Here is a 15051-nt window from a genome sequence, read left to right as displayed (position 1 = left end):
TAATCCCTGCGGAGCTCTGCTTCTAGCCTCCCCTCTAAAACTGGTTGAAATTACTTTGATGGTGTCTTACCTATAAAAAGAATGTTTGAGATGAAACAATAACTATTAACACAGATTTCCTAGTTAGCATATTTCTATCTCTTACTGTTATTAGTAATTGTAATTGCTATTATTATTCATCATTTGTTTCTGTTAGCAATGAAAAGGTGCTTCCACGCACACAAAATGGAATTCTCCATGCTGCAGAGAATTTACATGCTAAAATATCCACCCATTATTGCTGTTGTAATTCAGATATGCCTGTGCTATTAATAAATGCAAATGTATGCATGACACATTAATGTAAACTGAGGATGTAAATACTTAGCCCGAGAAACCTCAAGGCTTGTTAAATACATTGCTTGTCCGACATCTAATGAGGGTGGCCATGTACTCAGGTGCATTAAATGAGCACAGCTTTACTGAACTCTATGCTGGTTTGTAACAGCGCGGCTCTAGCCCCGGAGACTGTAAAATAAAGGAGGAGACATCAGGTAGTGGTGCTGAGTAAGGGACTGTGAAAGTGTGAGTCACCTGGAAGCAGCAGAGATATCAAAGAGGGGGAAAAAAAGGAGACCCAACTGATAGCTGATTAACTAAATCATTGATGGTATGTTAATACGGTTAAATGCTGGTAGTGGTAACTGAACAGAAACGTCTACACAAAGATTTGATGAATTCCACAGAATCAGGTTCATGTTGCAGACTTCAGAGGTTCCCCTAGAAACAAAAACCCCGGTCTTTTCTTTGCTTTATCTTGGGAGAAGTGAGCCAGTCCACATGATTTATTCAGTCACTGACACTGACGTGTACTAACTGCTTCCCCCCAGAATAACAAACCCCTTGTTATACTACACAGATATAGAATAATCTGCACTGGGGGTAAATATCTTTCTCTCCCTTCAATTTTATTTCCTAAAGAAACCTTGCAATTTTTCTGTGTTCTACCTAATGCAGATGAGGAAGATCTCATTATTCATGCAGGTCTTTAACTGAAATGAACAAATACTGATCTTTGAGTAACTACAACTTTCTGAGATAGCCAGGTCACTAGAAAGCTACTACAGGCCTGCATGCATCCCACTTGTGGAACTTTCAGGCAATCAGCGGTCATTATCTCATGCAAGAGAGCGGGGGCATAAGCAACACAACTCAGTTCCTGTAACTTCACCAGGCCATCCAAGCAGACAACCCCAAACAATGTCAAATTTATGTAAAATACAGCATGTCCTAAACCTGTTCCCTTCTGCCTTTGAACTTCAGTGCAAACCTCACTTGGAAGACAAGAAGAGGCAGCATACTGTCACAATGGCCAGGCTGCAAAGCTGCATCCATCTAACCGAGTCTGGAAAAACACCCAGCCCAGACCGTCGCCTAACCTAGCAGCCGAGTTGAGTGCATGGAGGTTGGCATATGTGAGTGGGTCTCTGCATTACTGCCTCAGATTTTGGGTACTGGCACATTCTAGAAGCAAGGTCAGGATGTTATTTGGGTTCTGGAAGATACTGGGGACATGGTACACCGGCCAACTGCTAAGGTAGGCGAGATGCAATGTATGATGTATTTTTACATCTTAAAAAAAAAAGAAAAAGGTCTGATTGTGAGCATGGTCCAGTACAAATTCAGAGATGCCGGTCTAAGACAGTACCTCTGTTCAGGTACCCTGTGCTGCTTCTCTCTTCTGCGCGATAAACTCAGTCTGTTAGTGTATGGGTGAATCAGAAACCAGATTCTGGAATGATCACTGCAGTTTGCCAGAAACAGAGGTGCTGGAGTGTTCTTCAAGGAATGCTTTTGAAGTGTAGATGATCCCTTCAGGGGGTGCCTGGCATGGTTACCTGTCACTGGTGCTGACACAATGGTGATGGCAAGGAACCACCAGCAGGACAGGGAAGTCTGCCCGTTCCTCTGCTTAACCTGTGCTCGGAGGGTGGGACAGGGATCTGGAACTTGGGCAATGATGATATTTGTGTATCCAAATGAAGGAGGCAATGCTTAATTTAAAGGAGTTTAAACAATCTTTTTTTAAATACAGGGTTGTAGGGATGGGGAATGGATATCCAAACACCCTGTAGGATTTAAAAAAGATCAGCTGTAAAAGCTGTGCTGCTCCTCCAGTGATGTTTTCTCATGAAAGCAACCTGAAACGTATGATTTCCAGAAAAGAATTCCTAATGAAGTCCACCATGAAAGCTTCAATGATATATTGGATTCATGTAGGCCAAATATTACTATAGTGGGTTTGTGTGGCAAGGTTTTGGTAGCAGAGGGGCTACAGGGGTGGCTTCTGTGAGAAGATGCCAGAAGCTTCCCCCATGTACAATAAAGCCAACGCCAGGCAGCTCTAAGATGGACCCACCGCTGGCCAAGGCCAAGGCCATCAGCGATGGTGGTAGCACCTCTGAGATAGCGCGTTAGGAAGGAGCAGGGTGGGAATCTGCACCAGCGAGAGAGAGGAGTAAGACTGTGAGACCAACAACTCTGCAGACGCGAAGGCCAGTGATGAAGGAGGGCAGGAGGTGCTCCATGCGCTGGGGCGGAGAGTCCCCTGCAGCCCGTGGTGAAGGCCATGGCGAGGCAGGCTGTGCCCTGCAGCCGTGGAGGTTGATGGTGAAGCAGATATCTCCGCCTGCAGCCCATGAGGGACCCCAGGCCAGAGCAGGGGGATGTGCCTGAAAGAGGCTGTGACCCCATGGGAAGCCCACCCTGGGGCAGGCTCCTGGAAGGACTTGTGACCCCCTGGGGCAGCCTGTTCCTGAAGGGCTGCACCCCGTGGAAGGGACCCACGCTGGAGCCGTTCCTGAAGAGCTGTAGCCCGTGGGAAGGACCCATGCTGGAGAAGTTCACAGAGGACTGTGTCCCGTGGGAGGGACCCTGCGATGGATCAGGGGAAGAGTGTGAGGAGGAAGGAGCAGCAGAAACGACACGTGATGAGCTGAACGTAACCCCTGTTCCACTGCTCCGCGCAGAGGGAGGAGGCAGAGAAATCAGGAATTAAGTCCAGGAAGAAGGGAGGGGAGGGGGAAGGTGTTTTTTTCCTGATTTGAATGGTAATAAATTAAACTAATTTTCCCCAAGACAAGTCTGTTTTGCCCGTGACAGTAATTGCTGAGTGATCTCCCTGTCCTTACCTCGACCCACGAGCCTTTCGTTGTATTTTCTTTCCCCTGTCTGGTTGAGGAGGGGAGTGATACAGCGGTGCCGGTGGGCACCTGGCATGCAGCCAGGGTCAACTCACCACATTTACTTTCTTAAATATTATGCTTTATGCCTTCTATAAAAAATTCTAATAGTGTAATTTCAGACATTAGGAATAAATTGTACATTTGCATATTACTTCAGCCTTGCTTGATTTAAACTGATTCGTGGCAAAAGGAAAAAGCAAAGTCGTCTTCATGCTAGGTTGTGCTCAGCTCTTTTACCTTAAGAGTGACAGCTGTAACAAGTGGCAAAATTTCCTTCAGTTACAAAAAGCACAGGATCGCCTTTAGATCCACTGGCTACAAGTAATTTAATGTAACTTTTAAATACTTAGTGATTGACAAGGCAAATTTAACCACTTAAATGATATTCTACACATTTATATTTTCTTCTTGAAGGATTTCGGTCTCTAATAACAAGCAATGATTCCTACAAAAAAATGCAATGATTAAAGTACTTTGATCTGTGGAAAACAGTATGGAACAGAAATACCCCACCTTTTTAAAGCATTGTTACTTCATAATTATGATTTTTTTTACATAAATATGTATGCAATTCCCAACGTGTATGATATATGCAAACACAGGCATAAAATATGTATATTTTACGTATCAGATGATAGTAATAGAATGGATGTTGTTCCTCAGATATTGAGAAGTGGCCATGCAGCTTCTATCACAATTCATAAACTGGAGCACAACACAAAAATCTACTTAATCAACAGCACCAACCGAATGGTGCCAAGCAGTTGAAGTGCCAGGAGACATGCAGGTAAGCAACACGACTAGCTGACTGTGATGATCATTATATATATTCTTGAATAAATGTGTATATATGTGTGTGCATATATATATTTTATCCCTATATATATATTCTCAAAATATTTTTTACATATTCAAAAACTGCATTCCACTGGAACAATGAGAAGCCAGTGCCTCTAAACTGTAGCATAACATTGGTCTACTGCTCACCTGCACAGTACTTCATGTGAGGTGTATTTCCTAAAAATGATCCAATAAGGATCTTCTTTTAAAATGTTAACAAAAGACTATTTTGATTACCCTGCAAGTTCTGATAAAACTATAAATAAAATATAAAAATAAAATATTTTTGCACAAAACAATTCTCGAAGAATTTAATGGAATTTACTATCTTTTTATCAACATTTTAATTATTTCTGAAAACCATATATGGAAAATTGTGGCTCCTTATCCTTGATGGGAATTATATTCTATAATGTCCTCTCAAGATATGGAAAAGAAGCCACTTTTAAAATATTCTTTAATGAAAAAACAGGACATTTTACATGGCATGTCAAAACAGAAACCTGGCCTGTGAAAACAGAAAAATCTGTTGTGCATACTGGCCAAGCATGTCACTGGTTTGTGTGTATTTTTTCAACACCTGAGTCAGAAAAAGGGTACACGAGCATGGTCAGTGATGCATTTATTCTAAGGGTTTCCTTATCTTCCATATGTTGACAAAACTCCAGTCAAGACCGTTTACCTCTGAAATTATCTTTGCTAATCTTAGCAGCTACCAGAATGCTTACATTCAGTATATAAAAAATACCCAGGTAATTAAGGAAATCTTGGGAAACATTTTGGTTTACTGATTTTAAACTGCTACGGACAATAAATTAGCTAATTAGCAGGAACTTACGACAGATTATGACAGACTCTTAATTTGTTTTCCAGGAATCTACTTGAAATAAGAAGTTACTTCTGGCTATACTTCAGGTTCCCATTATGCAAAATGGTGATTTTGCTACTGACTCTTCTGAAGCAGACATCTACGGACGGAAAGTCTGCTATCAGACACAGAGAGAACAATGTTAGTAATAACAGTTTATTGCGGCTATTACAATAATTACTATTTCAATTATGTTTATTAGATATGTGGTATTATTCATTATTGAGGGCTCTCATATTCTGTGTGGAACCAAGGTGGAATCAAGACCTAACTACTGTGTTTTAAGAATACCTGCAAATTGTCCAGCCAACACCTGGCTGCAATTAATATGGTGCAACACCACGTGCTGCAGAGTGCAGAGAGCACGGTTGGCATCCATACCCTTTGAACCTGTAGGCTATGTATTCTCAGCTCCAAATCTGGCTGACCTGCCTGACAGCAGGTCAGCCTGAAGCAAGTGACACAAAATAGAGCAACCACATTTGGGTTTGCAACAGAGCGGTGAAGCTGCCAGGGACACAGGCAGTTCCCATGAATGGGCTCACAGCTGCCAGGTCTCAGTGATGGAAGAGTTTCCTTCTAAAGATTCAAATTGTGGAAGATTAATCATGTATGCAAATATCTACACTGGTGAGGGAAAAAAGGTATCACTGTGATAAGGACACAAGATTGGTTTTAGCATCAAGGAAAGAGCAACGTTTCCCAAAAAGTTATCTCTCTGCTGAGATGTCAGAGCCACATTCTCTGGTGTGCTGTACCGACAGAACTTGCACTTCAGCTTCATACGTTCCATCGTGAGGGTTTTTGAGAGTTGCTTTTTTCTTTAAACAGCTTACAACATATTATACGAGCCTCAAAGAAACCTTTGAGACCCCTGTTTCTTTACTAAAGCAAGTTGAAACTAGCTAATTAACTCCAAAGACCCTAAGGATGGACATGCAGCTTAACCAAGAGACCCACATAAACAAAAGCATACAGAATTTTTTCAGGAAATCAAAGAGGGGGAAAATACCCTGGAGAAGCCTTTGTGGCCTGAAATCTGCTCTTGCCTCCTCTCCCCAGTTACAGAAGAATCTAGGAGAGTTACTCAGCTCACCACTACACACTTGTCTTGTGGGGGGAAGGAGGTGTATACTTGATGAAAAAAAACATTTTCCTTTGTGTTGGAAGGACAACAGAGAAGAACCTGATATGTTATAAATACTCGCCAGCTAATTATAAGAGTGTAATTTGTACTTCTATGGTAAAACAACTAATTGAAGCTCGTCCTTCAACATACAGTGACAAAAATCCACCTTAATGTAGAAATTTATTCTTTCTAGTTTTAATAGTATTGCCTATGATTCTTTTCTTTCTTGTTTTAATTACTACTTCTACTGCAAGTGTTAATTTCCTCTAAACCTAATTGTTTACCTGTTGCTTCTTCCAGCGTGGCAACATCCAGTCTGGGGCTGTAATTTCCATAACCGGCAGCAGTAAAAGCACGAATCTGGAAAACATACACTGTTCCTGGCTTTAGGTTATTAATAGAAGCTGAAGTGGACTTGGTTTTCACTGTTGAATAGGTCCTCTCCCTTTGATCCTGGAAACAATAAGACAAAAGATTAAATGACAGTTACAGGTCAGATTTTATCATGGTTGCACATCAGCGACTGACAGCCAGCCTGGGTAGTTTATTTCAATTTGCTGAATGCTTTTTTTCCCAACATAAAAAATAAAGCATACTCTGTGGAGTATTACAAAACACTGTCAATGCAATGAGGAGCTCTAAGTGTAACATAAAATTCAAATGGGATGCTCATGTTGTTACTCATAAAACATCCAGACACAAAATGATTGCTTCTTTGGCTCTGATTACATTTTGTGAAATTTTGATGAGAAAATAGCTTGACCGCAGCCTTCCACGGGGATCTGTGGGGACTAAATGTGTTGTTCAAGGACAGGGAAATCTGTTCTTTCAGGGTCAGAACACCTTCCCTTGTTATCTTCCAAATACCTTTACAAAAATACAGATTCTGAGATCCTTAACTCAGTTCTCACTTAGTGTTTTTTGTTTGTTTGTTTGTTTGTTTGTTTGTTTTTGTTGTTGTTGTTGTTCCGGCTTTTAGTCTTTTCTCAGGTTTTGACTCTATGGCATCAAGAAGAACCCTGGGAAAGAAGCTCCGCATGACACCTCCCAAATCTGAAGCTGTAAGATTACAAACCCTACGAGTAATAGCTCACTTTCAAATACTACAAAAGCTGTATTACAGATCATTACGGTATTCAAAAAGCTCTACTTATTCATCACAATTACTGGTCCAGATTATCTTTCAGCATAGATATGTGCAGCCCTGTTGATTTTTGGTGGCAGATGCAACCCTGATTTGAAGGGCAGAAGAGATGAATTAACCAACCATCTGAATGCACTACATGACCAGAGAAGCATGAGCTGTACAAGGCAGCGCTAATGAGACAGATACAGAGGGAAGGAATAAATCTGTAACTCATTTCAATAGTACTTCAACAGCTAAAAATGATGAAGGACCTTCCCTTTCACAGTCAGTAAAGCAGCAAAGGCTTTTGCTGAAATGGTGTTAAACACAACATACATGATTTCTTTTCTGAGATTCAGTAATGGCTTCTCCTGGTTCTTGCCCAGTCTGACATTTGAGCAAGCCCAGCGGCTCAGCTAGCAACAATTTTTTGTATCTTCTCCAAGAGGGTTTAAATCATCTGTAAGTGAGGACCATGGTGGAATGTATGTTGGTATGTGAGAAAGAGCAGGAATGCTTGAGAGAAGAGAAACAAGTGTAAGGAAATCGTAGTCAGGTTTTGACTGTAAGCCACAGTGGAATTTCAGAGTTTGGGGTTTGATGCATAAGTGAGGCTTATTTCAATTGCCAGCAGTTCCTGCATTCAAAATAAATAAGTAAAAAAAAATAAAAAATAACCTGTGCTAGAAATCTCAGAAGACAGGCTTACTTGGGAGATTTCAGACAGTTTCCATTTCAGCCTTAGCCAGAAGTGAGAGGTGAAAAAAACACTTATCAGAATATTTCAGAACCACAAAAATGCTTTATTTAATTTGGCTCTAAAAGTTCAGAATATTTTTTTTTCACTTAAACTAATGGAATAAAACTTAAACTGCGTCTCTCATTCTGAGCAAGAAGCTTATGAAGTACTTTTCAAGCTGAACTGCATTACTTTGGAAGGAAGACAAGCATTTAAGTATTGGTGTTAAAATTGTCTCACTGAATTAAATGTATATCGTCCAGTTTATCCGTGGTTGTAGGATGAGCTTCTTATTCCCTTTTGTTAGTTTCACTGTAGTAAGTATAATACTGGTAGGATTCCTTCCATTACAAAAGAACTTTAACATCAGTCCTTGTCTTTGCAAATGTAGGAAACTGGCAATGAAATTCTGCTGCTTATTTAAAGTAACATGAATATATCAGGAAAATAATAAAAGTCATGTTCTGAAAGCTATTATTATATGAAAAGTATAGCATCTTGATAGTTATTCTGTCATTTTCCACTACCTATTTAAATTATTTATTTCATTTTAACAGATTAGAAACTATTTTGCATATTAAAAAAACCCCAAACCACAAGTTTTTGGTTTGTAGCTTTGTATTTTGAAGGGTATTTTTTGTGTGCAGAGAACAGTTTTGCCTTTGGTAAATACATAAACTGTGGGGGGTTTTGGTGTTTTTTTTTAATGTATGGACTTCATTTATGTGTGTGTGTGCGCACACATGCTTGAGGAACAAAAATTACCTGCTAAAATCAATAAAGTTTCTTTAAAAAAATTGTTTAGCTTTTTGTCCACACCTGGTAAATTTTTTTATAAGTGATTAAAGTGAACAACATAAGCTGGGAGTTAGCATCAACAAATAAACATTTTATTCCATTCCCAAACCATATAAAGATCTTTTGATAAGTATATTTGTGTAATTCAGCATTGAAAATTAGATTTGACACTTGATATTAGATTCAATCTGGTCTGAATTTACCTAATCCTATGTTACCTAGTAAGCTGACATACTCTTTTTGATATAGAGGTACTACTACCTTGTTTGCAGAGATGAAATGTCTTCACAAGTGATCACAAAGGAGCTCCTTTGTTCATTTCTTTGCCTTTTAATTCTTTCTTTTTTCTCCCAGATGTTTTATAAAAATTAGGAATAAGTTACATGCTGCAGCAAGTTTCCCAGGGAATCTGGAGGAGCCATACTTAGTGTGGGTCCCATGACAAACATATAGCTGCACAACCTGCCCTCACTCTGCTTTCATCCAACCTACAGTTGTCAGATTTTTTTTATTCTGAAGTACCTCAAAGTTATCATGAATGAAGCCCTAGACATGCTGAAATGCATGGCAAAACTCCGACTGACACCAATAACATTGAAATTTCACTCTACCAGAAACAGACATCACTTAATCTGCTATTGAAAGGCAGCCTCAATTCATTACTGTGTTGAGAGAACAAGTGAAGAAATAAATTTCACAATGCTGGGATTTTTAAAAAAGAGAAATAAGGAATATTTATCAGCTGAAACTCTAGGAAGTGGTTTGGAAGTTTTCAGACATCAAGTCAAAGCTGCCCAGATCATAAGGAAATACCAAATGCAGTCAAGAGCTGTATTTGACACATCATCTCAAGACTGGAATTACAGTGACACAGAAGGAAATGAAAAAAGCTTTAAACACAATGTAGAGGAGACAGAAAAATGACAAATATAATGGTAAAATAAGTCCAACAATAACTAAAAAAAAAAAAAAGTGAAAAAAACCCAGGCAGATTTCAAGTGGATGTTTCATTTTTAAGATACCCTGATGAAATATATGAGACATATGATAGCAGTAATAATTGCAGGGATTCACTAGTTATTAAAAACAAGCAAAGTCACTGTGACTTTGAAGAGACAGGATAGTTGATGACTTTAACATTGTTCTGCAACACACCAAGCCAACACGAAGCAAACAGCACATTGTTGTACATTACAGGTAATCTTAGCACTTACTTTCTCATAATACTTGATTTCATATTCAGTAATGACTCCATTGGGATGTTCTGGTTCCTGCCAGGAAAGCTCCACGCTCCTCTGCAGCACTCTCTCTTTCATTACTCCGCTAACTTGCGAGGGAGCTGTTTGGACAAGATGTGTCAATAAATAAAAAGCAAATTTGTTGGATGCCTAAAATCAAATGTCATTACTGATCCGTCCCATGCTGAGCCACTTTCATTAAGGTAAAAGAAAGCACCTTTTGATAGCTCGCAATTTAAAACTAATGAATATTCAAGCAGGACCCTATTACTGTTCATAAACTTAGAATGAAAATAAAATCAAAGTGCAAACAGGAAAAAGTGGCATTGTTCAAGTTAGTGCAAAACTGAGATTGATGGTTAGGAGTAACAATTAAGCAAATTAATTCTGATTAATATAGCAAAGTAGATTTTTAGATTGATGTGTAGTAAATTAAGAGTCTAAATGTTTATTGCATATGTTTCTGAAATGTGCATAAAAAGAAAAATAATACTGTAGAAATAAAATCACATTTTCTGCTTAATAAATTGTCTGTCACATTACCTGATAAGGATGTTACTGGGTGATAAAAATAACTTTGTTAAGAGACTAAACCCCCTCTTTTTCATCAGTTCAAACCTTTCCAGGATATCCTCTCTTTAGAGCTGAAGTTTCCATATTTGGTCTTGGCATTTTTTGAAAGTGTGAGACAATTTAAGAAGTAGAGCTCATGAAATAAAGGGGACACTGTCTTCCTCCACCTCATGCCACAGAGACGCACATACATGCACACTTGCGTGTGTGCACACATACACACAGTTTCGTAATAAAGATCACCCACAAACAAGCACCTTTTGAAACTAAAAATAATAACAGTAATAAAAGATACAAGCGTTGTAGAGCCATTGATTCTCATCTAAAACTGTTTGAGAGAATGTGAGAAAATGTGAGAGACTGAAAAAGTTACTTGCTTTATCAGCTTATCTTACGTTTAACTGAACCAAAAGACAGCAGATTTTCTACTAACGTGCAGTTCAACAGGAGGCCTGACATCACACTTTTCCTCAAACATACATACTGCCTACACGAGTGTACCACAGAAGCCCTGTACAACCAGAGCTCTTTAAGAAACAGCTACACCAGCGGAACCATGCAGAACTTGACCTTGTTCTCGTTCAATTCAGGACCCTCAGCCCTCTAGAGTTAAAAGCAAAATGACATTTGCATGTACAGGAGCTTGGTCACATTTGGACAGCAGATTCAGACACAGGAAAGGAAATTAAAATCAGAGATAAATTTATTTATCTTTTTCAGATATAGAATCTGGTACCGATTCTATATTTGAATGTTTGAACAAAAATTCTGAAAAATTTAAATATTTTCTAAATAAAAAATGAACTTTATTTCAAAACTGTATATAAAGCTTTCACTAAGTAACATGATGTACAGTCTTCAGATAAAACAGAATTCTTATGCCATGCAACAAGCAGGCGAACTTCACTTTATTTAATTTAAAAAACACAGAAATAAAACATGGAGAATGCACACTCCTGTAGCATTAAGGATAAAAATATAATGATAACATAAAAATATCTACAGTACAATCAACACAATAATCCTCTAAAACACTTTAAAATTTGATTGTTAAAGTCTTATTTTAATTGTGAAGTTTCTAGCATGTTTTCCTATAACATGTATATTCCTGTAGGCTTTTAAATGAAATTTATTTACATTTCATTAGAGGCTCCAAGGGTCCATGAAAATTAAGGACTTAAGTTATGCATGATAATTATCATTATGAACTATTATGTTGTATATAATCAATACAATCAAAGTTGAGGACCCCTTCATGTAGGCTGTCTAACTGATAACATAATAAAATTGTATCATCCAGACACCGTGGGTTGATACACCATTCCAAGGCCAGGATCACTCTCTTTCACTCTTGCATTCTCTTTCTAAAACCTTAGAGTATGTTCACTCTCTAATTAGTGAAATATATTCTTTCTGTAGCCAAGAGTCTGGAATGCAGCAAACTAATTTACTCTGTCTAGTTTTCTTTGCCATGGTTAACTAGTTGTCGTCTTTGTCTAAATGAGTACCACAGCATCCTGGCTGGATTTCAGAGGTCATTACGTTTCATGTATAATTCTCTATCTCACCCAGATAAATGCTTTCAAATTGCTAACTTTACATTTTTAGATGTCCAGAATTGTTAATGTTCATACTTATAATGAAACAATTTCATATTACCTCAGTCACTGGAGTTTGTTCTTAACATTTTCTGCCTTTTGTTTTAGCTTATTGATTTTTTTCATTCTGTTGGTCATAGCATTTGGTTTTTTTAAAGCAGTGAAGCAAAATGAACTTGCTTCCTCTGGTGTTAGTTAACCCTGTGTATGTAGGGAAGGAACAGCAATGCAGAAAAGGAGCAACAGAGAAGGGAGAAGATTTTAATTGGGGAAATTAAATATACTGTCTGAGAGTCCTATTTAACATCTGAACAAAGCACAAGACAAATATGCATATTCTATTCTTAAGAAATTTCCATTCAAACCCAAAATCTCAGTGATTTATCAACACTGCAAGACAGCATTCAGAACGCTTAAATAAATGCAATCTTAAATACATTTCCTGTTGATTAATATTCCTTTCATTCAATAAAGGTCAGATTAAAAGCTGGTTTTGAGTTTTTTGGGGGTTGTGTTTTTGCTTTTTTTCCTACCCTAACTAAAAATGTTGTGCTACTTTTCATTGGTAGAAGAACCACATAAGGAAGAAGAGAAAGTCCGACCCTGCAGACTTTATATGTTGGTAGCTCTGAAGACAAATATGTTGTATATAATTCCCATACCATACGATACTCCTAAAATGCAGTAAGTTAGCTAAGATTATTTCCTATCCCCGTATTTGTGTTTGTCAGGGGAAGAAGGGAATCATCAAATGAGTTGAAGCCAGAGTATCCTTCTCCGGCAAGGTACGCCAGTCTGTTGCTACTGCAAGGAAACCTCTGTAATCTAGAGCAACCATGAAAGTCATTCCACCGACGTGAGAGGACAGACATATATGCTATCTTTACCCTGCCTTTTGGGTTCCATTTCTTGATCTGTGCGTAATGAGAGTGTACAGATCAGAAGCATTTTGTTCTTCATTCTAGTGTGATAATTTCCTCTGTATTTTCTCTGTGCTTTTCTTACAAACTGTTTTGCAGTCATGTTTTATTTGTTCCAGCTTCCTGACACCTCCATTTAAACCTTTAGCCCGCTTGTCATTGCCTATTAAAGTTAATTAACAACCTATTTATGGTTTTAAAACAACTATGTTTGAGCAAGCTTGAAAATGAGTTAATGCATACAATTAATCCCTAAGTACTATATAAAATACGGTATTAGATCGCACACAGAAAAAGAGATAACTATAAAAACAGAATTAAGAATACCATTTTTGTTCCCATTGCTAGCTAAACCAATACTACTACTACTAGTAGTAGTAGTAGTAATAATACGTTAATACTACTGAGAATACTACTAATAATAACAATAACAATAACCTATATCCAGTATTTCTTTATTTCAGTAATCTAGTTCTTGCCACTGCATCTATAACAAAGTTTTTTGGGGTAAAGACACTTCTTACAGCATTTCTAGACAACCAAGTATCCAGTCCTGAATGACTTGAGCATAAATAATCCCTACTGTATCACTTCAGGTTACAAAGAAGCATCACTTGTCAGAATAATTATTTCCATAATACATTACACTGGGGGACACAGGCTGTTCAAAACACCATTTGCTATCAACTTTCTTTCTGATATACCTCATCTCTTCTTTTTCTCCTTCTTGCTGACACAATACCCAATGCATCAAACACACACAGCCTCTCAGGGCTAACAGGCAGATGTACCTACACATGTTGCATAAGAAAATAGAATGACAGGTCCTCAGCACACTCATTCACCTTTTTTAAATGCTTCAAATATACCATTCAGCAAAAGGAAGAATTGATTTTCACCAGGTTTCTGCATCACAGCCACAGGAAAATATAACTCTGCTGGGCGTTACTGATAAAGCCTTCAAGTTACATTGATTTCAAGCTGGTCATCATTTTCAGATCAAGTTATAGAAAAAGTTAAAACTGAGATGTCAAAAAGAGGAGGATACTCCAAGGAAATACTCTGTTCCAGAGAGAATACTGCATCTGGTAAACTGACGTGTTACACCCATACTGCTAAGTGAAACACATGGTATGTCATTAATATGTGCAAATATTTAGGTATAGAAAACTGTGGTGATTGTTTTGGGAGGCATTGCTTTTAGTCCAGAGTCCTCTGAAAATGTTATAATAGAATCACTTACGCCTTTAACCTCTATCCTTAGCTATTCTCTGGTTCTCATGCCCAGAATTTCCCTTGATCCACAGTGTACTTTCCAAAAGACAGAAAGAGATGCAAAATCAAATCTTTTGCACTTCATGGGGGGGAGGGAGGGAGGCACACCAACAAACACACAAATCAAACAAAAAACTCACCAAAAAGTCCAAAATACTAAACCAAAACAATAAAACTAGAAAATGAAAACATGTGAAGCTCTGGACTTTCACATGTAAGGGGAATTAGGCATAAGGCACCAATCGGAAGCACAAAACCACCTGCAACATCTTTATTGAAAAAAGGTAACTCAGCAAAAGAAACGTACCTAGCCGTTTCTCTGGGATTTCTGAAAGCCCTGCACCTTTAATGTGTCTCAATTCCATTACCAGCAGCCGTCACGGAAACTTTTAATCTGACACTTTTTCAAAAGTGTCTCTAGAAGCAGCATCCTGGCTGTTTAGTAGTTCATGTGTATAAAACTATTAAAAATCCTCAGAAATGAGGGTTCCAATCCTGTAGTCCCACTTCATGCAGAAAGCTTCACAAAGGAACATGAGTAAAGGCTCTCGGTGCAGGACCAAATCCTACATTAACAAATGCTACCAAATCTACATTTGCAACTCCAGCTTCATGATTTGTTATACAAAGACTAATGAATGAACGGGCTATCAGCCTGCCTTGATCATTTTCGTATTTCTTTATCTTATAATAGCATAATATAGTTAAGTCAATCTGAGCTTT

General features: G+C 38.2%; 1 protein-coding gene across 4 annotated transcripts in view; it reads right to left on the bottom strand.

Moving 5' to 3' along the window:
- The window catches only part of EPHA7 (EPH receptor A7), a 169170-nt gene that overhangs the window by 36297 nt on the left and 117822 nt on the right, over positions 1-15051 (bottom strand). For all 4 annotated transcript variants that reach the window (XM_040598999.1, XM_040598998.1, XM_040598996.1 and 1 more), the window contains exons 6-7: positions 9939-10063; positions 6346-6514 (exon numbers count right to left, since the gene is read on the bottom strand). In XM_040598999.1, coding sequence (XP_040454933.1) covers positions 6346-6514; positions 9939-10063 — 294 coding nt within the window. The remainder of the gene's footprint in view (positions 1-6345; positions 6515-9938; positions 10064-15051) is intronic.

This window comes from Falco naumanni, chromosome 6, assembly GCF_017639655.2.
Source record: "Falco naumanni isolate bFalNau1 chromosome 6, bFalNau1.pat, whole genome shotgun sequence".
NCBI lineage: Eukaryota > Metazoa > Chordata > Aves > Falconiformes > Falconidae > Falco > Falco naumanni.
This window is presented reverse-complemented; position numbering and strand designations above follow the sequence as displayed.